This window comes from Diprion similis, chromosome 4 (genome assembly GCF_021155765.1).
Source record: "Diprion similis isolate iyDipSimi1 chromosome 4, iyDipSimi1.1, whole genome shotgun sequence".
In the NCBI taxonomy this organism is placed as follows: Eukaryota; Metazoa; Arthropoda; class Insecta; order Hymenoptera; family Diprionidae; genus Diprion; species Diprion similis.
The window spans coordinates 15,986,968-16,010,990 of record NC_060108.1 but is presented as its reverse complement, the minus strand read 5'-3'; the positions used below and the strand labels follow the sequence as shown (position 1 = coordinate 16,010,990).

Here is a 24,023-nt window from a genome sequence, read left to right as displayed (position 1 = left end):
ATTGAGAACACTCTCCTTGCGAAGGGTCTTCTCCCGATATCGCGTTGCATCGAGGCGTAAGATTCTCTGCAGTTCTCTCTTCGTGCTCTGGTTAATTAGAAGAGCTTGTCCCAACGTTGTGGGTCTAGTAGGTATAGATATACAATACAACTATCGTGGCTCAGCGCTCTCTTTCTCTCTTTCTCTCTTACCCGAGAGTTATCCTTTCTGTGTGTGTGTGTGTGTGTGTGTGTGTGCGCGCGCGCGCTTTGAAACCTCTTCTCTTTTTATTATAGTTGTATTTTTTCTCTTCTTAGTCGTCTCAACTCGCCCTCCGCACCTCGGCGTCTTCGTTAGTTTCGTGTGCGGACAAGGCAATATTTATCGATGGCATGTAATTGGACAAACAATCCGTTACTTCACTGACTTCCCCCTCACCGCTACTTTTATTGCTAGCCGTGCGGAGCTGCCGCTTCTTTGCAATCGGACGGTGAAACTGTATGCAGTATTCGAAATCCCGGTTTTCCATTCCTGCATCCACACACCTCCGTGTCCTCTTCGTTCCTCTCGCTGCCTTATATCGCTCTCCGTTTCGACAACTTGCCGCAGTCGCTGCTCTCCGGCGTCTCTGACGTTTTTGTTGCTCATAAAATGGCATACGAACTGGTTTTAACGACGGCTGATTGCCTCGTACTTTGTACCGGCTGTCTCTATTCTTCACTTATTTTATTGTCGTATACTCATATTCGTATAATCGATTCAAGATTTTGGCCGACCTGAAATCAAGCTTATATGTTGGACGCAACTATAATAAATCTATCTGATATGCCTTTCATTGAATTCACTAGCATAAAATCTTTTATCCGTAATATGCAATGCATCCGTCTATGGAACGTCATCGATAATTTGTTTCGATTCAAAATTCTTCCGTTATACGTGCGTGAATATATTACTTTCAACACTGATATGTAGCATATGTATAATGATGAGTATTCAAGCAGACTTTATGTTACTCGATAAAATTTTTATAAAAAAAAAAAAAAAAAAAAAAACCATAGACGTACGAAAAATGTAAACGTTTACAAAAAATATTTGCAACGGTGTAAAACCTGTAACATTGACTGTATCTCCACATTCACGAAACTACACGTATAAGATCTACACGATCATAAACAACGCATTGACATGATCGCACATGTTTATATATACGATACACAAGTTTGCGCAAGAAGATCGTAATCGAGTAAAGCAAATATAATTTATTGAAAATATTGTATACATGAGCCAATTTCCCCCGTCATGCCACCTCCCCCCTCCCCCTCTCTTGTCCCCCTTGTTATATCTACAGGTACACAGATGCGTCTCGCTTCATCCCTGGTAATTGCTTATTAAATTCCTAGGGGTTTGGGGGGTGCCGGTTGGTAGCGCCCGGGGTGAAGAGGGGAGAATGCGACGAAGGAAGGGGACGAAGGCTGCCGCCCCTACCCGTACAAAGGTTATACCTATAGAGAGAGGAAGGGAGAAAGAGAGAGAGAGTGAGAGAGGGAGAGTCTGGGTCGGTGGCAAGGAAGGCGTCGCGAGGGAAAAGTGGGGTTAACCGGGGTGAGGTAGCAACGTGGCGGCGGCGAGGGAAAAGGAAGCAAGGGGGTGGTGAGGAGCGGCGGGGACGGGGGGTGGGTGGGGGGGCGTAGATGTCGGGCAGAATTGTTTTCCTGTTACCATGAAAATATGCCCGGGGATCTTGCCCGGGTAATTGGATTATTAATTAGATTGTTAATGAGACAGATTTTGCGTGAAAGAGGTTCGCAAGAGGAACAAAGGACTTTGTAAGCTTTGCAAAGTCTTGACAAACTTTGTTTTGCCCCCTCGACTTCGGTATCGGGTTTAACTATACACGGTTACGTGCTCGTGATATTAATTTTTTATTTTAATTTTTTCATTCTGGTTCAACATGGCTTTTAGCTCGGTTTTCTCTCTTTCTCTCTCTCTTACACAACTCTTTTGTGTGAACCTATTTTTTTTTTTACTTTTGTAAACTTTCAATTTTTGATATATTTTTCATCTTTACATAATGCTTACCTGCTCGATCACAATTTGTATCTATCGATCAGCGCGACGTTATAAAGATTTGATCATGCAAAATATGCTGTTTAACCATTTTACTTCGATGTAATTATTTTCTGTTTATTTATTTCTTATTTCAACGTAGTTAAGTTTCTATCATCGAAATCTTTTACCTAATTCTACAGAAAATTGCATTTCATCTTTAACTCTCTCCTTTTCTCTCTCACTCTTTCTGCGAAAAACGAAGCGTTTACTCGACTTTCTTATTGCAGCTGGTAGCTTGGTTGATATACATATATAGCTATGCAGCAAGTAAGTTTGGCTAAAAAGTCGCTGATTCGCTTCGCAGTGAACGTATAGCGTAGATATATATATATATTGTATATGGTTCCATCATACTTACATGTACACAGCGATAATCTCTCCGAATTTCTATGGACTTTCACCGGAAAAATTTTATCTCATTTCCAATCTAGCGTCGTGAATTCATTTCACGTGATTTAATGTTCAGACGGTGGGCCGTGATGCGATCCTGCTGCACCATGCGTGCGATATCTTTACACATTTGCAACACCCTTCATACACGTACGTGCAGTGTATACATACATATTTGACTGGCGGGCGTCACGCGAGGACGAGTTATATACGGTTTGGAATTGAGCGCGAAAACGTGTTAATTACTATTTGCCAGATTAATTACCGGTTACATAAATTTACCCGCACCTGGACCGTGCTCTTTCTATGTGTGTATCATACCGGCATGCGTCTACAGCGGGTATTGAGAGAAAGAGAAAGAGAAAGAGAAAGAGAAAGAGAAAGAGAAAGAGAAAGAGAAAGAGAAAGAGAAAGAGAAAGAGAAATAAAGAGAGAGAAGGCGGCTGGTTATTGGTCCACGAGACTTCTCGGCGGTGGGTCTCTCTGCCTCTAGAAGCAAAATACTCCAGTGTTGGGCTCTCTTTAACATGCAGATTGCCTTTAAAGACTCTCTGATTCCCCGAACACTGATTGGACGATTATTTAATACCGCACATCATAGAGTTGACCTGGGAACGTGTCCTCTCTCTCTCTCTCTATCTCTCTCTCTCTCTCTATCTCTCTCCCCTTCCCTTGCCCGTGGTCGCACCGATTGAGAGTTTCTCTCTGCAGGAGGTAAAAATAAGTGAGGTACCCTAAAAAGTACGAGAAAATTAGTAGGCAATATTTTCCCCTGAGGCGAGGCGAGGCGAGGCGAGGCGAGGCACGCTGCACCGCAGCCCGGTGGTAAGTACCTGCTTTATAGGTATACCTAACCTACCTACTCTCCTTCCTTCCTTCCTTCGTGTCGCGTTATGTTCTTATAATACGGGACTCAATCCCATTTAATAGCACGAAATTACACCGAAATTTCATTTTAATTCATATCTTACCGTTGGGGAACGTATTCAAATTAGCTGACGGTAAAATAATGACTTTTCGTAAAGGGATGTGTAGCATTAATAATTTCACTCGATCATTATGGAGATCGGACGGCGTACTTTTGTTTTTTCCTCCTTTTACGTTCCTTTTCTTTTTCCCTCTCTCTCACTCTCTTTATTTTTTTTTTTGTGTCTCAGCTTCTTGCGATTACGTACGTGAAATTGAATCAATTTTTCACCCCACCGTAACGTGTGGAAGCTGAGTAAAAGTTTAGTGAGCCGATACAAGTGGATTTTTTATTATTACACTTACAGATAACATCGTCTGATGATTGTAATGTTATACATGTACTGTATCGATAAATACATCCTGCAGGTTTTGTTGGTTTTTTTTTTCTTACTTTTTTTCACCGGCAATTGCATATCGCAAGAAAGAATCTACGTCGCTGGAAGTACGCGACACGATGAAAAGAGAGTGGGAGGAAAAAGAGAAAACTGTACAATAGAAAAGAGGATCGTGAAGAATTTTTCCTAAGCAAAAAATAAATTCAAAAAAAAAAAAAAAAAAATCAACTCAACACCCTCGTGGTCTCTCGAGACATTGCTGAATGGGAGGAAGCAATTCCTAAGCTAAACTGAAACATTCAAAATTCTCGTTTAAACTGGGAAGCGCGCGGGGGGGTTGAAGTCGCACACGACGGAGGGGGAGGGGTGGTTATAATTTTAATGACGGCGTGTCCGCGCGCAGACTATTAAGAATACGCGTCGCTAGAAAGTTTTAACGAGACGCGGCAGCTCAGTTCTGTACCTACCATCACCGCCGTGTCGTCAAGCCTGCAGTAGGGATGCTGAGGGGGGATGACGAGGTGGGGGCGCAAGGGCAAGGGGGCATATCGTTGCTTATGGCTGCACAGAGGTGACGGGCAGGCGGTTTTCGTTCGGCATAGCATACTTGGTATAGAGCGAAGAGGGTGCGACTGAGGTGTCGCCGGGATGGGGAGGAGAAAAAGAGAAGAGCGGGGAGGAGGGGGAGGGAAGGGAGAGGATTATTATGTATTTTATAATGATCTCAAAAAAAAAAAAAAAAAATTGCAATTTTCACGCTGCTCCGTCGTTTCCCGCGTTCCCCGTTGGTATAACATTTTTATATATTTATATATATATATATATATATATATATATATATATTGTATACCTTGGACTCTTATTTTATTTTTGTGCATATATATGTACATATGTATACCTATCACACCATGAGGTATTGTGTATACATAAGCATTTATCTACCTGAAATATTTGATTTTTTGGGCTAAACTATACTTATACGTCTATACTAATTATTCTAATAATTTACTCTAGATTATTTTTTTTTCCGTCTTAGTATAGGTTTACATAGGGCTTACTATTCACCTATGAAGACAAAGAGTACTTATTTTTTTAATGCTTATGCTACGGATTTGTGGAAAATCAACTTTGAAATAAAAATGACCGAACGACTTTGGGCTAAGACTCGAATTTGAAAGGTATTGAAAGATTGATTAATACAAAATTCAAGATAAAAGTATTCAGTCAAATCACAAGGGCGTATTGCAGGTGCAAAACCTGCATACCTAGGTGTAATATCGTTTGGCATTGAATTTCTGCCCCTCGTTTAACGCCGAATAAGGCATTGCGGAGGCGACAGCTCGTCGCGTCGGGATGAAACGATGCTGCGCTTATTTACCTAGGCACGTGAAAATAGGCGGGTGTACAGACGTCGTGTGTAAAGTCGGGGGTGTGGTGGAGGATGGCGTCATTTAGCGAGAACGTTGGGGGGGAGGTGCGAGGCGGTGATGGTGGAGGCGGTGCGGAAAACTGAAGAAGATATGCGGGCTCGAAATGGGGAAGGAATGAAAAAAAACGACGTGGAGGGAGGAACGGGGGAAAAAACACACTTGGAGAGAGTGGAAAATGCGTCTGATTGTACGCTATTACCGAGGGAACAGGTCGTTACGTGGATGGTTACTTTTAATGGGGTTGCTGGTCGCACGCACACGGAGACGCCACGTGGGGAGAGAAAACGAGAAATAGTGATAGAGAACGAGAGGGAGTGTGAGGGGGGGGGGGGGGGGAGGTACGGAAGTGCAAAAAGAACTGTGCAAAAATTTACGGACTTTTGTAGGCGGACGATTTTTACTATTCATTTCTTGTACATTTTGCAGCACGTCATGTATATGTAGATTTAATTTGTAATAATGATAACTTTAATTATTATACACACGCCGTAAAAAAAAAAAAAAAAAAAAGAAATAACACGTTATTCGGAAATATTGGTGACAGCTTTCATGGTGACAAAAATTAAAGCATTGAATTCGCGAAAGCGACTAAAAAGATCGTTTTCCAAAAACCTGACACTCATACTCTTATAAAATTATATATTTCTTATCACCGTCGAGCGCACGCTAATCGCTCCTCTATTTTTCCGTTCAGTATCGCATTATATTCACTTGATCAACATTTGAATGGAAGTTGAATGCAGACCTGCTCGTGGTGAAGGAAACGGTTCGCAACCTCCTCGCAGCAGAATGGCAGAATGCAGCACGCGCCTAAACCTGTGTTATACGTATGCTCAGAGGAAAGTGTAGTAACAACCTTCGGCCCTTAGCCAACCCCCGAGCAACGAGGCTAACGACCTTCCTTTATCTTCCAGCCCCTCGCTGTAAGATAATAGTGTGCGTGTGTGTGTGGGTGTGTGTGTGTGAGACTGTAGCCAGACTGAAATGGCGGTTACCGCCAGAAACTCTTATACCACAATTCCAAAGTATCATCGCATTATGATCCTCATACAGCTGTTCAGGGCGCCATGCACGAGTGTATTCGGACCTTTTTCTCATAATCGTGAATGGATGAAGTGTTAATTTTTTACAAATTTTTTTAATTCTTTTCGATTCTTGCAGCATGAAAACGAAAAATCGATAAGTAACTCGCTGCTGATACCAGCAGACAAGCTTCTTCGATATTATTTTCTTCTTTCTTTGTCTTTTTTGTTTTATATTTCTTTTTTATTCGAATCCTACCGACACTTAATTAATTAGAAAGAATCTCGGAGTGAAATTTTTATCTCTGTTTTATCATCGTTGTCAGAACAGGAAACTAAATGGCGGATTGGGAAAAATTGAAAGAGAGTAAGTCGTAACGATAGAGATATAATGGGATCCTTCCGGCTGTATACCTGTGTGTAATATATGCTAGACAGAGAAAGAGGGGAGGATAGATACCCTTATCAAGGCTGAGGCACGCGTCTCCTCATTAGCGGGAAGCTGGGGTGACTCGCCGACGGTTTAGTGTAACGAAGATAGCGCACGCCGTGCGTCCTGCGGGGTTCAAAAGGGTGGAGAACGAAGGGAGTGCGTCCGACAGATAGGGGTGAAAAATGCCGGTTGTGTGAAAACGGTGGTTTCACAGCGGTCAGAGTGAGAGGAGCTACATGGAGGGCGGGAAGGGTTTGAAAATTGGAATGGAAATTCAGAAATATCGTGCAGTGTACATGTATATATATATATATACGCATTCATACATTTACCATTTCATGTACACATGGGCATACGTATGTACAGACCTGCATGTGAAATAAGTTGCGCACAGAAATTCTGATACATGTAACACAGAATTTGGTCCGGTTTGGTTCGCTGTTTCTACATAGGTATGCCTATAGGTACACGCAAATGCTGAAATACATTTATATGTAAGTACATACATGCACCTACCCATTCCGTAAGAATTTTGAATTTATTTTCACGATTCGCGGCACATATAACACAGCCCAACGACCGTCTCGTATAACGTTTTCCTTAAACTTTTCAGGCCAATTCTCGACTTACGTATATAGGTACAGTTGCATTTCTACAGCTGCGCAAAATTCGCATAAGCCGAGAAGATTTTCTAAAGCGTGAAAAATTCCCCTCCTCCGCCCCCCCTCAACACACGTTTTCCTGAAAATGATTATCGGGAGCACTTGTGCAAGCCTGGAACCCCGTAAGAAAATCTGTCCGTCTTTATGGACTTAATAATTTTTGCACGGTAAAGCTACAGGGACGTATACGTGTATGTGTCTAATGGTTACATATTCATACATGCTATGTGGTTGGTTTTTATCAGCGTACTTTATACATGTATAGATGCGTATGGGTGGTATACGTAAACGTATGGGTATAGTGTGGCGTGTGTACCGTATAGGTATGCAAAATTTGTACGAGAGCTATAACGCGATTCCTTCATCCTCGTCGCGTCGTATCCGTTACCGGCGTCCATATACCTAGCGACTAAACTTTTAAATGGTTCTGCAGTAACAATAACAAGTTTTATACTTTATCGTTATGTTACCCGGTATATCTAACTATTGCCATGCACTCTGCAGGGTGCGTCACTCGGAAGATATCCTTTTCTATATTATTATTCGAGAACGTTGGAAGTGTAGCTGAATTTTCGAAAAGAAGAAGAAGAAAGGGGGGTAAAATTTCCTCACAATTGTAGAAGGCGAAAAAATTTTCTGTGCTTTTGGCACACGTTTTTATATTATTACGGACTCGATGATGCGTGTTAAGATTTTTTTATTAATTATTGCTCAAACTTGAGTATACGAATTATTTACGTATTTTTTCTTACCATTTGTGGTAGAGTTCCCAAAATTGTACTGTCAACTTGTACTTACTCTACGCAAGTGACTAGAAATTAATTTCCTGGACAGCCTGCTTTTCAAGCTTCGTTCTAACCTATGTCAGCGTTCGTATTCTCTATGTAGTAACAAAATTGTACGCATCCTGAACTTTCAACATTATACGCGGTTAAGAAAGTCTGTATTCACTCGGTGGGACAAAATCGCACAAGTATACCAGTGGAACGTCCAAAGCTTAGTTTTATTTATACTATAATAAGTGGGTACCCGTTTGCGTGCATGCAGATGTGCATGAAATATAATATGAACGCGTAAAATTGCAAATTTGTGATCCAAAGTTTTGCGTAATCCGTGTATATACTTAAATATCGTTCAATGTACATGGTACATGCAGCAAAAATGAAAATCACTTGAATATAGGGGAGGGTGGGGCACGGCGGCCCCCCTTAAAAATTTGGCCAAAAAATTTTTTTTTTTCTCTTACCAAATTATGGTCAATTTGATTTATTCAATTATTTTTAGACCAATGTGAATTATCTGGGGCATAATGGACCACCCAAGAAAAATGATTCGAAATAATTTTTTTATTCCTTTTTCATAGTTTTAAATTTAGAGTATTCATCCACTTAAGCTGTTCCAGGCCAATTCAACATATCCTGGGGAAAATGGACTTTTGAAAAAAAGAATTGTTATTAAATATTTTTTTTTTTACCACTTTTTTAGAGGCCTGCCGTCGTGCCCCAGAAAAAGAAAACAGTTTTCTTTTTTAGAGTTTTGGTAAAATTTCGGTAAATTTATTTCGCTTTTATTTTGGTAGGTCATATTTTGCAGACTGCAATGCAAAGCTTGACGGCAAATCTTGAATTATACTCGTACGAATTCACGCTTTAAATATCGTGCGCAGGATAAGAAAAGTTTTGCAGCATATATAATAAGAAAATCATGGTGTACCAAAAATCGGGGTGAAACGATCGATTCGCGAAAAATTGTCTTGCTATAAATTGAGTACTTACACGATACCTAATATAAGAGGCGTTAATTCGTCTTTGCGTGAGACTCGCGCCTCGGCTCAGCCCCGGAGTTTTAGCCATTTCTTTTCACCAAAGGAAAGGATCTTTATTGGGCGTACACACGCAACGTAAACGGATCGCCACTGCACTGCGGCCTAGAGAAATATAAATTAAGGAATAAATTTCGAGGAAAGGGAAACGGGGAAAGTCGAGGGAAGAAAGTCATTAAGCAGGAAAATATTGAAAAGAGGTAGTATCGTTATAAAGGCGAGGGTATAATATATAATACCCGCCTATGTATAATCCGAGCATGTAGAAAGTAGGCGGGGCCTCGCGGTCTTTTTGTGGCGCGGCAAGCTGTAATAATTACGTGAAAATAATTAATAAGTAATTATTTAAAACAGCTGTTGCACCAAGTATCAACTACCTGGCCATCTGTTGCGGCCACTTAGACATCGGGTGCATTTCTGCTCCTTTCCTTTCCACGGGGTTGCAGGGACAAGTGTGTGTGTAATGTATTGTATGTATGTGTATATAAAACATAGCAAGCGTTTATCAATATAGTATACGTGTACGTATCCATGTGTGTAAACGTCTATAGGTTATACGGATTTGGTTTTTTTTTTTTTGTTTCCTTTTTCCTTTTTTTCTTTTTTCAGCTAACCAACTGGAAGGAGGCGTTCGTTAATTACAAGTGTATCAAATTTGATTGATTAACCGTGGCGAGTAATTAATCGCATCGTATTATGACTTTCCATTAAACGATGCCCGTGAACGAGACACCTCAGTCTCGGTCCCTCTCATTGTTGTCAGCCTTGACTCTCGAGATTAGACCGCCTCGATAATATCTCATGAACTTTATTTATTCTCTCCTAGGTATATATATGGAAGTGTTGATATATATACAGATTGAATTCATGTCAAGAAATTGTAAAGGCTTCAACTGCAGAAAGTTCTACGTTACCGCTAATCTCCCAGGTTAACACTTTGAAAACTGTAATCAATCAATTACTCAACCAAAGTATAGTGAGTAGATTTTTTTCTTATTACTTTGACGTCGTTCAAAGAATATATATGTATATATATATATATGATTTTTCTTCTAACAGCGAAAAACTATGTAATTTCACAAGATTCAGCTGTGATTATGAAGGCAGCGACTTTGATCGGAGCGAGTTATCGTGAATTTAATTATTGCATTGTGTTTTTTTAAAATCAGCATTTGATAATGATGTGTGTACAGAAAATGATTAGATTATAAAAAGAAGACTCTGGATAACCGAACAGTTTTATAAATTATTATGATTTATTCCTCAGATTGTATTCTTTACTGGTAATTTATCAGCGGCTATTGAGCAAATTTCATTTTCTCTATGTATTCATTCTCCATTCTTATCATAATTGCAAAAATTCTAACCGTCTGAAAGTCAACCGATACGTACATACGTGTCAAACATATAGAGCTAAAATTTTTCCATTGTCTCGGACGGTTATGCGAAGTACATTTGCCTTAAAAACATATTGAACATACGATGACTAGACGATGTAAAAAATACAGCTTACCGGGAAAGAATGACATCATTTGTTCCTTGGTTTAAAGTAAATGAAACTAAGTTTGTAAAGAAAAATAATAATCACGTCGTCAGCTGGTCGCTTCGAAAATTATAGCTATATGATATGTCGTGTATACGGATACTCGTTTCTATTGAGATTACGAACTACAGACATCTTATACATACATACATACCTGCCAGCTCTTAAATGCTTTAATTTACCTGTCAAGCTCGTTCCATTCCCTGCCACTCACTTTGCAATAACATTTCACAATATGTTACAGGATATGCGTGTAATATATTTACACTCATACCCCGGCGCTTCACAAATCTGATAAATACATCGGTTATATACGTAGGTATATACAATATGTGTATATATAGGTATAATGTATATACATATAACACTATTCGGCGTCGAGTTCCAATTTAACTTAATTAGCCAATTCAAATTAGCCGCTTCTTTCGGTTTAGGTGTATGTCCGTACCCTGCACCACCTAGCTAACCGTCAACCTCCGAGTTTTACCGGGGCTGCGGATATAGGCACACATGCGCGGCGTGTACACGTAAGCGAAACTGATCGATGGATCCCCCCCGAAGAGCCTCGCGAGGCAGAGGGACTGCCGGGGAGACAAAGCATGCAATCAAAACGTTAATTACATTAAAATGAGTCCAAGACTAGACCAATCAGGCTCGGCTAGCGTTGGCTGCGAGCCGACCGCGGGAATGAACATTTTGGCTATCCCTGCTGAGGAAATGAATTTACAGAGAAATGAGAATACAGATGGACGTAGAAATTTCAAACGAAATACTATGTTGCCAAAGTTTTCCTGTTTTTCATTCTTATCGTGGGAAAAAATCTGACAAATTTCTTCGATTTGCATATGAGTTATCGAAACAAAGTTACAGTTTTCGGACAAACTTCTTGAAAGTTAATTACACCGAGAATTGTAAAGATTCTCATCGTAGAATTCAGAGACGGACCTTTTGTTTTCACGTTAGAATATCCTCATGTTTTTACATATATTCAAGTGTGGGTTAATTGTTTGGCAAATAGTTTGTTCGGAGCTGGGTTAAAGCCATCGCTAGAGTGCAGGATAATATCTCAACCAAGTTCTAATATATAGGTAGGAGTTCTGTACGTCCGACCAAATTGCACTAGCTAGCTAATAGGAATTTTGATTGACTGAATTAAATGGTTATTGGAAAAGGTGGGTGATTTTGTTCCTTTTTACCTTTACAGCTGTCTTTTCTTTTCTTACCTTTTTCCTTATTTCGTTTCGTTGTTTTCATTGCTCTTTTCTTTGTATCGATTAGGTATATATTAGAAAAGGGAAGATTGGGGACAGAAAAAGTATGAAGGGAAGCCTACAAGCCTCATTATCAAACTACTCGCATTCAATTCAATCGTTATGTATGCCTGTATATATACGTATAGGTGTATCGTTTCCCACGTATAGATTTCTACCTTACATGTTAGCCGATCCATTTTTTTTTTTTTTTTTTTCTCTCTATCTCTCTATCTCCACCCTACCTTATTATCTAGTCGTCGTTTCCACATAGCTGTACCCTTTTTTTAATTTACTCCCTCCGCTCGCTTCGAGTCTTCAATATATACATGAGCTTGGTTTATTATCATCGACAAACAAGCCGGTTTTAATGAAAAATAAACAATTCCGTACCCCTTTCTAATCAAAACTTTTTTTCCTCAATTTTTTAATCTAGATTTATTAAAACTCCGCGTTATTATCGTCTCTGACACTGCTGATGTGTGGGTCTGAAAGACCCATATACACGGGCATATTTTTTTCTCCTACTTCAAAAGTTCGTTTCAAGTTGCACCTGGTTAGTAGTGGAATTTAATCTGAAATTCTGGTCGGCTGGTGGCATAACCATGTGTAGCTAGAATGCATGTACACGATGGCTTAGGTATTATAATCCGAATTAGTTGCGTAAGGGGTAATTCTGATTATCTGTGCCCACTTTGACTGTGCTTAAAATTTTGATAGGCTCGTCAATTGATTGGTAATAACCGCGGCTTTTATTACGTGTATATCATTGTTCGCCCAGGCGATGACCTTTCACTGATAAAAACTAAGGTATAACAGTTTTCTATTGTTGTTCGGCAATCGCGTATTGCTCAAGTCCAGTCGTTCTACATGATATTATGTACGTATTACACGCAAAACATGCCCATAACTCTATACTTCGCTTTGTCAATGGATAAATTTATACATTTACGCTCATATCTCAATTTGTTTATTCAATAATTACACGGCAGATGAAATTTTCGCTAACGCTTGAATTTATGTATGCATATATGCAGAGTATGGTAATTTTAGACTGATTAAATATTGCGAATGTTGTAACAGTTCACATTTCATATGATATACCTACATAATATGTATTCGTATATTATGTGAAATAAATAAATAAATAAATAAATAAAGGTTTATATGTATACGTATAAAGCTTTCGAAGTTCACGGTTTTGAAACAAACAAACGAACCAAATAATTAGTGTAATTAAAGCCGGCCAATTTGCGCTTGAGACAATTAAAGAGGGCTGAGTTGCCGGCGAGGGACAACCGGGAGGGAAAGAGGGGTGTCTCATTAGCAGCAGAGCGAATGTGTCGGAGAAAGCAGGGGGGGGGGGTGGGAGAACAAAAAGCCGGAGACTGAAAGTCGTAAGTTGTTTGTCGCGTGTTCTATCGTCTATATCGTTTCATATCCCCGTTAAACGCCATAGCTGCCATGTCTTTGAGTATGCAGCAAGACATGGCTTCTAACAACAAGATTCTCATCTTATTTGCCGTTGCCGTATTAACGGACGACCGCAAGACAAGTCCAGAGAATCACAAATCACAGGGTGAAATTGCCTCTTTCTTTTTCTTACGAATAATAGGATGATGCGGGAATACGTGGAAGTCTGAATTCGATAAATTTTACTGGTTCCAACGAATGTGTTTCGATGTTTCCAGGCTGATAAAGTTTTTAAGAAAAAACTGTTAATATTGAATTTCTCCGAATTAAATGCAAATTTAAATGAGGAATAAACCAGTTTTGTATAATTGCGTGGAATTCAAGAGGCGTTTTACGGCATGTCGAGAACGTCGGCGAGGCCGTCGATCCCTTACAGATACCCGGGACAATTGGTAGGTACCGAGTGATATTTGTCGAGGGATCGAAAAACCGGTTGGCAATATACAACGTGAATGATTGATGTACGTAATATAACGCGTATAAGACTGATGCATCGGACGGTTTTGTCATTAGGGCCATTAACCCGCGAGTCAGTCAATAGAATGAAGCGCATCGCCAGTCTTAATAACCAACGAACGTCTGAAGCCGCGCCGCGTTAATTGGTAATCCAATCAACGCGTTCTAATTAAATACCTGAACTCGAAACACAAACGCTGATATATCTCCAACCACCTTGCGGCCTCTCCCGACCAGCTTGCGCTTGCGTTTGGGAAAACTTCACCCGCGCCAACCCCTCGCTGGCCGTTATTTCGAATTGGCCGAATACCTACGCCGAATGATTATACACAGCTTTATACGTTGTAACTGCAACGACGTATTCCTCGTCCACTGGAACATTACCTCTCCGTAAACTGTGGCGAAATCTTTGTCCGAGAATGTAATTTACATGTATATACAAATCACATATACGCGGTGCGATTTATTAATTAAATAATTAATTAATTAATTAATTAATTTGCACAATGTTCGATTATATTGGGATTAATCGAAGTAAAATCTGGATTACTTATTATATGTATGTACGTATGTGACTAAATTTATTTATATTTGCGGACAATTTAGGCGTAATTTGATTCGAACTTAAAGTTGTAAATGTTGTTTTTATTCCCGTTATTTTTATATCGGAGAGGGAGAGAGAGAGAGAGTTGTTAATTAAACGTCGTGAGCAACGCATGGCGGGTGTAGAAAACTTGTGGGTATAATCGGAATCGTCGAAACTGTATAGATCCGTAGATCAGCGGATAGATAAATCGGGAATTTAATTATAGGAACTGTCTGAAAGTAATTAAATTAATAACAAGATATCGGGGATCCAATCAACCGTTGCAACCTTTAGCCGGCGTGCATGGTGCCTTTCACATTCCTGATAAAATAAATTATTATGCGTCCTTCGGGTTATAGGTGTATATATAATATAATACGCTCTATACGCACCATATAACCGCGAACTCGCCTATATGGGGCATGTTCAGTAAACACACAACCGCGATCAGCCTCTTCTGCATGCTTATCACGGAGAGAAAAAAGTCGTTAAATCAACCGATTCGATTTAGTTGGATGAAAAATTGCTCACTTAATTATTATTTTGTATAAACGAATATACCGTAGTTAACATAATAAATTCTCTCAGGTGAAATCAACCAAACCAGTTATTTGAACCATGTGGTTGATTTGATTGAAGGTTTGATAGGCCCAAGAAATAATTAGTTGTGTCAACTCAATGATCCGGTTAAAGACAGGGTATCACATATATATATATATATATATTTTTTTTGTCGTTAAAGAATTCGGTATTCCACGGAACGAAATCTGATCCTCTTGAATCAACCCCTACATGTGATTTAGTAAACTAATCGATTTCGTCAAACTAAGTGGTTTTTATTCTTGCCGTTGAAACCTATACATTGATGAATATGTACGGTTGAATGAATTAAATGTGCCTTTGGTAAGAACTTTTGATGATTGAAAGAAAAAAATTGAGTCTCTTAACCTAAACAAATCTACATTTTGTAGGTACGGCTTGCTTATTTGATTCAAGTCAGCGAATATAATTCGACTAACTGCAAATCCTTTTGTTAAACGTATGTGTCAGGCGGAACAACAACAAAATTGTTTCCATACAAATGGTTCAATGAACCTATCTACAATCACGAATAGGCACACAACTTTAGCTTCTTTGATGAGACTAGAGTCAATAGATAAGTTGTTTCAATAAATGTCTGAAACGTTACATTGATTTTAATGTCTAGTTGCTTCTACCTTGCTGTGATTTTTTCAGTTAAATACTCAGTTCCGTTAACTGAGATCTTTTTAAACCAACAGAACAAGATTTTGCTTTGATCAAACATTTGTTGGATCAAAAAGTAGGATATTCAGATTAACAAAATAATTTTATATTAACTATATAATTTAGGTTGTTCGACTTAATACTTTGTTGACTGTACATTTTTGCATTTGCGTTAAATAATAATCTGGTAAAATATTTTTCATTCAGTCCATGCAGCTTATAAATAGTGAGGGAGCTGAAGAGGCAGTTGAGCTTTTGGAAGGATCGAACGTACACCGATAACCATGCAGATCTTATCCCACTAATTGTAAGCCTTTTGTACGAAAAACGGGTTTTTGTTTTCAAACCGTAAATTTGAGATCTGCCACGGACGGAGCGGAAATTTAATAATTTCCTTACGATGGTCTGCGAAAAGTTACGCCCTCTTTGCATCGCGCTGTATATAACAATGTATATATGTATAAGTGTATATATATATATATATGACGAAAATAAGATGAAACGTAAAAATGGTTGAAAATAAAGTAAACGGCGCGGCGATAAGGTGAAACACCGGGCGCATCTAGAAATTTACCTCCAAAAGATAAACCCAACTCTTTCAGGGTCTGTTGACTCTGTACAAGTGCAGCCACGGCATATAGCCATACTATACATATAATGTATACCTTATACCTACTCGCTCCCATTACCTGGCTTCTGCTATACGTATAAATAGTCTAGTCCGCGAGCCGGCACGCTGCATGGTAGCGAACTGGTTTTAGTTATTCGCTTAATCTGGCTGCGTTGTTAGTTCTTAGTTAGTCATCCCCAACCCCGTACCTTATACCATCAGCCGGGCAACAGACTTGCTTTTGCGATTTGCCTTCATTCTCGAGAGTCGGGTTATACCCACCCAAGTACCCAGCTTCTATCCGGAGTCAGATTTTATCACGTTTCAAAAGGTGCCGCTTCGCGTCCCGCTTGCAGCTCAGATTTTATCCCATGAAATTGTTTCAGCGAATTCGTTAATCTGCGAGATGAGAAAATCTTGTTATCATATAATTCTTGAATGAAATTTTCACGCCCCGGTCCTTAAGACTTTTCAAAAAGTTGGCCGTTATTTTAGACTTATAAGTTTCTTAACGAAAATACCTTGTAACTCAAACGGTTGTGACAACAGTACGTGGCACGGAAGCCGCAGGTGAAATCCGTGTATTGATTGGCTCCGAACTTTCGAAGTTACATGGTATCTCAATTTTTAAGCGCACCATAGACCACCAACCGGGAATCTAATTCTTCAAAAGATTCCAAGACAATTGGATTCGTCAAGAATTAAGCTGCACAGGAAACAGCTTATCGAGACTTGTGCATTCCGAGCACGTTACAGCCTCGACTTTGAAAGCAGTTTGTTTGTTTCTTATTTGTTTGTTAAACACTCTTGGGACGAATGTCTTTCAACGGTCGGCTTCTCAACGCACGGTTGAATTGCATAATTATAGGGGATGATAATTGCTGTTGAGAAAGAGGTTCTGCATAGTGAACCGTCATATAGTCTAATAAAATGATCTTCAGGTTATACCTGGCCAGGTGCCAATTAAACTACATACACGTACAAGCGCATTCAGAACAGATCTTGGTAATCACATTAACTAGCCGACACACGTACACACAAATCCACGCACACGGGCGTGTGTGTTGCTCGGTTAACGACTTGCTAAACAAGTCGTGTTTTCCGTCTAACAAAGTAATGAATCATTTAGGGGAATTACAGTTATGATTATACCCGGAGCATAGAATCAAGTGTCGAAGTTGTTTCTAACGAGCTCATTCTAATTGGTTGAATTACGATAACCTTATAATTGGTATTATCCTTAACAACCATCGTGCACTCGATCCGCTATCTATAACTTATCACTCCTAAATATCGGCGCCGAAATCCAAACGGTTCACACGTATTACCGGACATACGTATATGGGACCTCTTATTAACCCGTTTCGTTCCGTTTTGTAATGTTTCAGACTCTTCGGAAGCACCGGAGCCTGCGCCGGATGTTCGCAAACGATACCGGCCAGTGACTACGTCATGAGAGCCGGCGGCGCAGTCTTTCACCAGAAATGCTTCACCTGCAGTAAATGTGGAACGCAACTTTTGTCCGGTGACAGGTAAGCGTCAAGCATATATTGAAACGGTCTGTCCAGTTGTGAAGTAAATTCAGGAAATTATCACGATCACGATCGAATCACCGTATAGAATTAATAAAGAGCCTAGCGATGTAGCGAGTCAAGTATTAATGTCGGCCTGAAATTGTTTTTAAACCTGGAGATTACGTCCATGATGATTGTGGTAAATTTTTACGTCAAAAGTTCAAGATCCTTGTCCAAATCACCTTGAAGCTTATGGTCAGTAAGTACATCATGGTCGTTTCTACGTGGAAGAAATGAGACTATAAATCATTTGATAATAAAATTTTTGGAAATTTGTTTGTTAATTACACCCCATGCAAAGTAAAACCGTGACGATGCAATAGTTGAGTTGAAAAACTGAGTTTCAGTAACGGAAAGACGTCGGATAGTTTCGGGAAACTTTCAATGACCATTCCGGTTACTCTTGCAATCCGTCCCATTTTAAAAAGGAAATCGGCTTCTGAATGGTTTCAGGTACGGCCTCGGTCTGTCCGGAGCGCCGGTGTGCGAAACGGATTGGCACAAAATGGTGAAATCGGCCGGGGTAGGCGCCAGCGGTAACGGTGGTGCCCCGGTGAGGAAAGGAAAAGTCGGGAGGCCGAGAAGAAGCAGAGACTGAGCCGCCAACCCGGTCGGTCGCCCGAAGAAGGTCCAAGCCTCAGTCCAGCCGACACCTACCTCATCGTCGACGGTTGTACAGCCCCTACAGCACCAGGTAGACGTTGTTGACGTAGGCGTTGGAGTCGGGGGCGAGACCTACTCTCCGCCACCGCCGGGTCCTCAGAACAACTTTGGTCAACATAATCACCAGCACCATCATCAGCACCTTCAGCACCACCAGCATCAGCTTCAACAGCAGCAGCAGCAGCAGCAGCAGCAGCAGCAGCAGCATCACCACCATCACCACCACCACCACCAAATGATTGTCCCGCTTCATCATCACTCGGGTATTTCGGGTGCCCAGCATCATCACCACGCGACTTATCGGGAGTGGAGCCATTGGTCCGAGCCCTGTGACTGAAGAGGTCGTTAATTTTATTCAATCAAATTGAATCGTTCAATGGTGCGAAGGTATATTGTGTATACATTTTTTTCCTGTTTCGTTTAGTTTTGTCTTTTTTTTTTTTTTTTTTTTTTTTTTTACCTCTGAATCTACTTTCAACGTGAAAATTTCCTTTTTTTTTTCATCACCCCTCCCCTTCCTCCGCCCCTTCCTCCTCCCCCGATCCCTCCGTTCTCGATCCTATTTTGAAATGTATAGTAAAAAGCCAAAGTGAAATTATGTAGAGACACCAGTGATCGCGAAATGATATTTTTCATTTAATATATCGCAACGTCGTGATCGTTTATATGGTGGGTGAGAAGAGGAGAAACAAAAAAAAAAAAAAAAACTTATAGAAAACTGTTCAATTTTGTGTTTCTCTCTCTTTTCCTAACTTTAGAAATTAAAATTAAAACAGAAGAAAAAAAAAAAATACAAAAAGAATTGTTGACTTCTCCTTGTTTTCGAAGGAATTTTCAAACTGTTGTGAATGGAACTTTCGTTTAATTGCGATCGCCAAATAACTGTGCGCAAGAGAGAAGATGAGAAGCAGAGAGTGAGAGAGAGAGAGAGGGGGGCAGAGAGAGAGAGAGAGAGAGAGAGAGAGAGAGACAATTCGTTGTTCACATGTTACATGCAAATCTTTTTCGAATCTCGCCGAATCATTGTTATAATTTGTCTCATATACTTACCTAATGCGATTAGCAGTCAAAGACGTAACGATAAAGTTTAATACATAAATAAATGAATCAATTAATCCATAAATCAATCAATCAATCTATCAATCAATCAATTCATCAATTAATTACGTCACTGTGAAAAAATGAACGTACGTCGAGACTCATGAGTACCGTATAAGTTGTGTCGTAATCATTTGCAGTGTCGTGCAGCAAGTAATTGTTACACAATTTTTCTGTCAGTGCGCGAACGAGAAGATATCATCGTTCGCTGCGTATTAAATGAAAAATTAAATACATATGTGACTAAATTCTTTAAAAAGAGAAACAAATAGACAAGAAGAAAAAAGCAGCAAAAATAAATCAATGAATGAATGAAATAATCCAAATCTCGAAAATCTCTGCATGGCGATCTAAAAATATTTCTATATACATCATATATATTTTTATTCGAAAATCACGAATGTACTTATAAATATTACAACTGTGTCTGTACATATTACCTAGGTACTACTGAATACTTACACCGTATCGTTACGCGCGTAAATGTACACGTATATTATTACACACTGCAGGAAGGAAATTATTAACTATCTGTACAGCAACAATATATATACGTATATATACATACCGTATATATGTATTGTATATAGTCTCAGATCTGTAATCTTTGCTCAAGGGGTTGTTACGCGCAGCGTTTTCTTGTTTAACGTTGAAAAAAAAAAAACGAAAAAAATAGTAACAGTAATAACAATAAGAATAAAACGAAAAAATTGTTGCCTAATTTGTTCTTTTTTTGTTAATCAAGTGTCCGCGAATTTCTTTCACTGTTTTTCCTATCTTTTTTCATCTCACTCGTAATGTCAATTTTTCGGTTCCGCGTATCTTCAGAAAATTATACGTCTTTCAAAATCACCGAGCCCTTTTTCTACGACGCGGGGAGTCCACCCTAACTTCGTTTGGCTGAATCTGCGTCGACCTATAAGTTCGTTAAGTATCTCTTATTTCACCTTCTGGTGCGGTTAATTCTTTTTTATTCTTGCCAATTCACCTCGTCGAAAGAACCTCCTAACGAACCCTTTCTCTCCGTTGCAACGAGCTGTACGTTAACAAGTGAGTTTATGATTTGCTTTCGGAAAAAAAAACATTTCATATACAGTCGTTGACCTTCGTAAATTTTTCTTGAGATTATTTTTTCATCGTTCTCCGGTTATTATCGATTTAGTAGCTTATTAATTTTGTATTATATTCCGTACGACTTTTTCATCGTGTTCCTCGGTACTTTTTTTTTCTTTTTTTTTTTTCATGCCCAGCATCTTTTTTTACGCGATATTGCAACGAAGAAGCTTTGAAAGTTCGAATGCAGCGATAAAATAGTATTCCCGCGTTATATTTTCCAGACAGTATTTGAACGCAATATGTACGATATACGTTTCACCGTTTTTAATGTGTAAATATTAATAATAATATGTATAAGACGGATATTTGTCTGGTTTAAGAGAGAGAGAGAGAAAGAGAGAGAGAGAGGGAAAAAAGAAAGAGAGGAGAAAACACAAAAAAATCAATACAAAGTAAAAAGAAAAACACGTGAATGAATTTGTCGTATAAGCAATAAATTATTAAATAAATGATCTTATATAATATTATATGAGATTTTAATGAAACGAACAAATTAAAGAATAAAACGTTTACCTGCCTACGTTGTTGTATTGTATAAAATATTTAAGAAAAAAAGAGAAAGAAAAAAATACTAGCACTGATCCATGACATACTATGCCTATTACTATCCTAACATAATACTGTACTTTGATTTACCGTGAGAAAGAGACAGCTGGGTATAAATAAAGTGGCAAAGGGCGAGCCAGGGAGAGAGAGATAGAAAGATAGAAGGTGAACGCGTGCATGCGAGTTACGAATATAAACTCCAAAGAGAAGGATAAGAAGTCATTGTGAACGCGGTGACGTCTCTGAAACAAAAACAAACGGCAAAAAATGGACAAAAATTTGAATTGAAAAATATAAAAAACTAAAAAAAGAAAACACAAAAGAAAAATAAAATGACAGGGTCTCGAGCATCTGCAATAAATGTATCATAATTGTGTAATCTACATATTAAATTACCAAATTCTCATCATATATTCATACAATGCTTTGAATCAATGCTGTTTTTCATTTGATTATTACTACTTTAATTTTTCCTGTATGAATTTTACGTGATTTTCTTCCCAATCAATCGGATTCGCCGTGCCGTCAGCATTTGCGTAAGGTTTGCTATGAAAAAATGTAAATTTATTATGTTTTTCTGCTGTTGCATGTCCATGTTTTCCCTAAAATATTTTGTAATCGGGTTTTCTCTATTGGCTGGAAGACTGCGGAGTGATGGACAAAAAACAAATAAGAAACAGCATCGAATCAATCGTCTTCGAAGCTCAATAAATCTTAAATGTGAACTGTTGTTATACGATACGGCTCATTGTTAGGTACTCACTAATTATTTTGTTGTAGTTGAATTTATTAATCTCGTTATCATTCACCCGTTACGACGATTATACAATACACATACATACATACATACATACATACATACATACATGCGGCTACTACTACTGCTACCACTACTCTCACCACTACCGCTACTACTACTATTACTACTACTACTACTATTATCACTACTCGTGCTGCTATACCTGTGCACCACACGGTATTTGTCATTATTCGAGCGGTATTCGATGAAAAACATCGAATAAAAAAAGAAAATTACCAACGCACGCGATTCCTTTTCAAATACATAGATCATAGTCACCCGGAGGCGTTTCTTCATTTCACCCTTGTTGTACAGTTCGAATTAGGCTGGGTGTGACAGGAGCTAATAGAGAGAAGAGCGAGAGTTATTGAAAGACAAACGGAAAGAAAGACAGTCAGAAGACGGTGAATTTGGATTAAGACGGGCAACTGTCAGAAAAGACACGGTTGAACAGAAAATTGAAAATGAATCACAGAAATATCTTCATAATAATTATTATTATTTTCTTCTCACGTCAGCGACTTTCGGTAAAGAGTTATTTTATTATTATTATAACAAAATACCTGCGCAGGATCGTGCATCCTTCTCGGGAGAGAACTATTGAGGATTTACGTAGGTGAACGAAAAGGGGAAAAAGTGTAATTTAAAGTGTACATAGGTACGTTTTGTATATTGTTAAAATTTGTGTGATATAAATGGTTATTTACGATTAATTATTTCATTATTAAATGATTCATTATTACGATTATTGCTATTATGACTATTATTATTATTATTATTATTATTATTATTATTATTATTATTTTAATATTAGTATCATTATTACTATCATAATTATTATTAATGGTTACCCAGCGGCCAACGTCGACCCGACGAGTTATCCTTGAATCGATTTGAGAATAAATGATCATATCTATACAAATCTGAATGCATTATAAAATCTTGCATAAACACATATACGTAAACAAACAACAAGTCGTTGAATTGAAGACACTATTGTAATACGTATACAGTATACCTGTACGGTAATGAAATAAATTACCAGTCATGATTGCATCCATCGCAAAAGACGAAGGACACAAATGTATACCTACGAACAGAACACGATGCAATGAGAATAAATTAATTATACAAAGATTATTAAAAAAAAAAAAAACGAAAAAAACGATATAACCTACATGTATTTAAACTTCTTATCTTATTTTTTTATTCGATTTTCAATTTGATTTATTTCGTTCTCTCTTTGATTCGCACACAGCGTATATAAACACACAGGTGTACACAGACATAAAAAACATTGTATCTATATGCATCTATATACTTATGTATATACATGTATATTTATACACAGATACATATGCTTATACATCTTGAATATATATATATATATGTATATATTATATGTATATATAAATATATATATATATCTCGATTTCGAAGTCGGGGACGGGGGTTTCCATTTTCCGGCCTCTTGTAAAATATATTACACCACAAGTTTATTAATTAATAAAAAAATTGAAAAAAGAAAAATATGAAAATTGGATTATTATGTGTGAAGTTTAAAAATTTTTACATCCACCTGATTCATATTACGTATGGTTGCTCTCGTTAATTGTGTGAATGACGTAAACGAAAACTGTAAAAGCTGCATAGGTAGATCCTAAGCTAACCTAAACTACCAGCACTCCATTCCCCCCTAGCCAATCGATGTCTAACCATTATTAAACTTCCAGATTTGAAAGAGTAGAAAATCGTATACGTAAGTAGTGATCGAAAAACTGGCTTTCCGCTCTACCGGCTTATACTTGATATATTTATAATTTCGAGAAAAAAACAAAATTAAAAAAAAAATTGGGAAGAAAGAGAAACGACGCGGCAGATACCTACTTCATTTTTATGTCGCTGTAATTCAG

At 38.5% G+C, this 24,023-nt stretch overlaps 1 protein-coding gene across 4 annotated transcripts in view; it reads left to right on the top strand.

The window, feature by feature from the left end:
- The window catches only part of LOC124405228 (LIM/homeobox protein Lhx9-like), a 108,026-nt gene extending 89,537 nt beyond the window's left edge, over nt 1–18,489 (top strand). For all 4 annotated transcript variants that reach the window (XM_046879945.1, XM_046879943.1, XM_046879944.1 and 1 more), the window contains 2 exons: nt 17,703–17,846; nt 18,342–18,489. In XM_046879945.1, the coding sequence (XP_046735901.1) occupies nt 17,703–17,846; nt 18,342–18,486 (289 nt within the window). In that variant the 3' untranslated portion in view covers nt 18,487–18,489. The remainder of the gene's footprint in view (nt 1–17,702; nt 17,847–18,341) is intronic.
- Nucleotides 18,490–24,023: the final 5,534 nt, after the last annotated feature.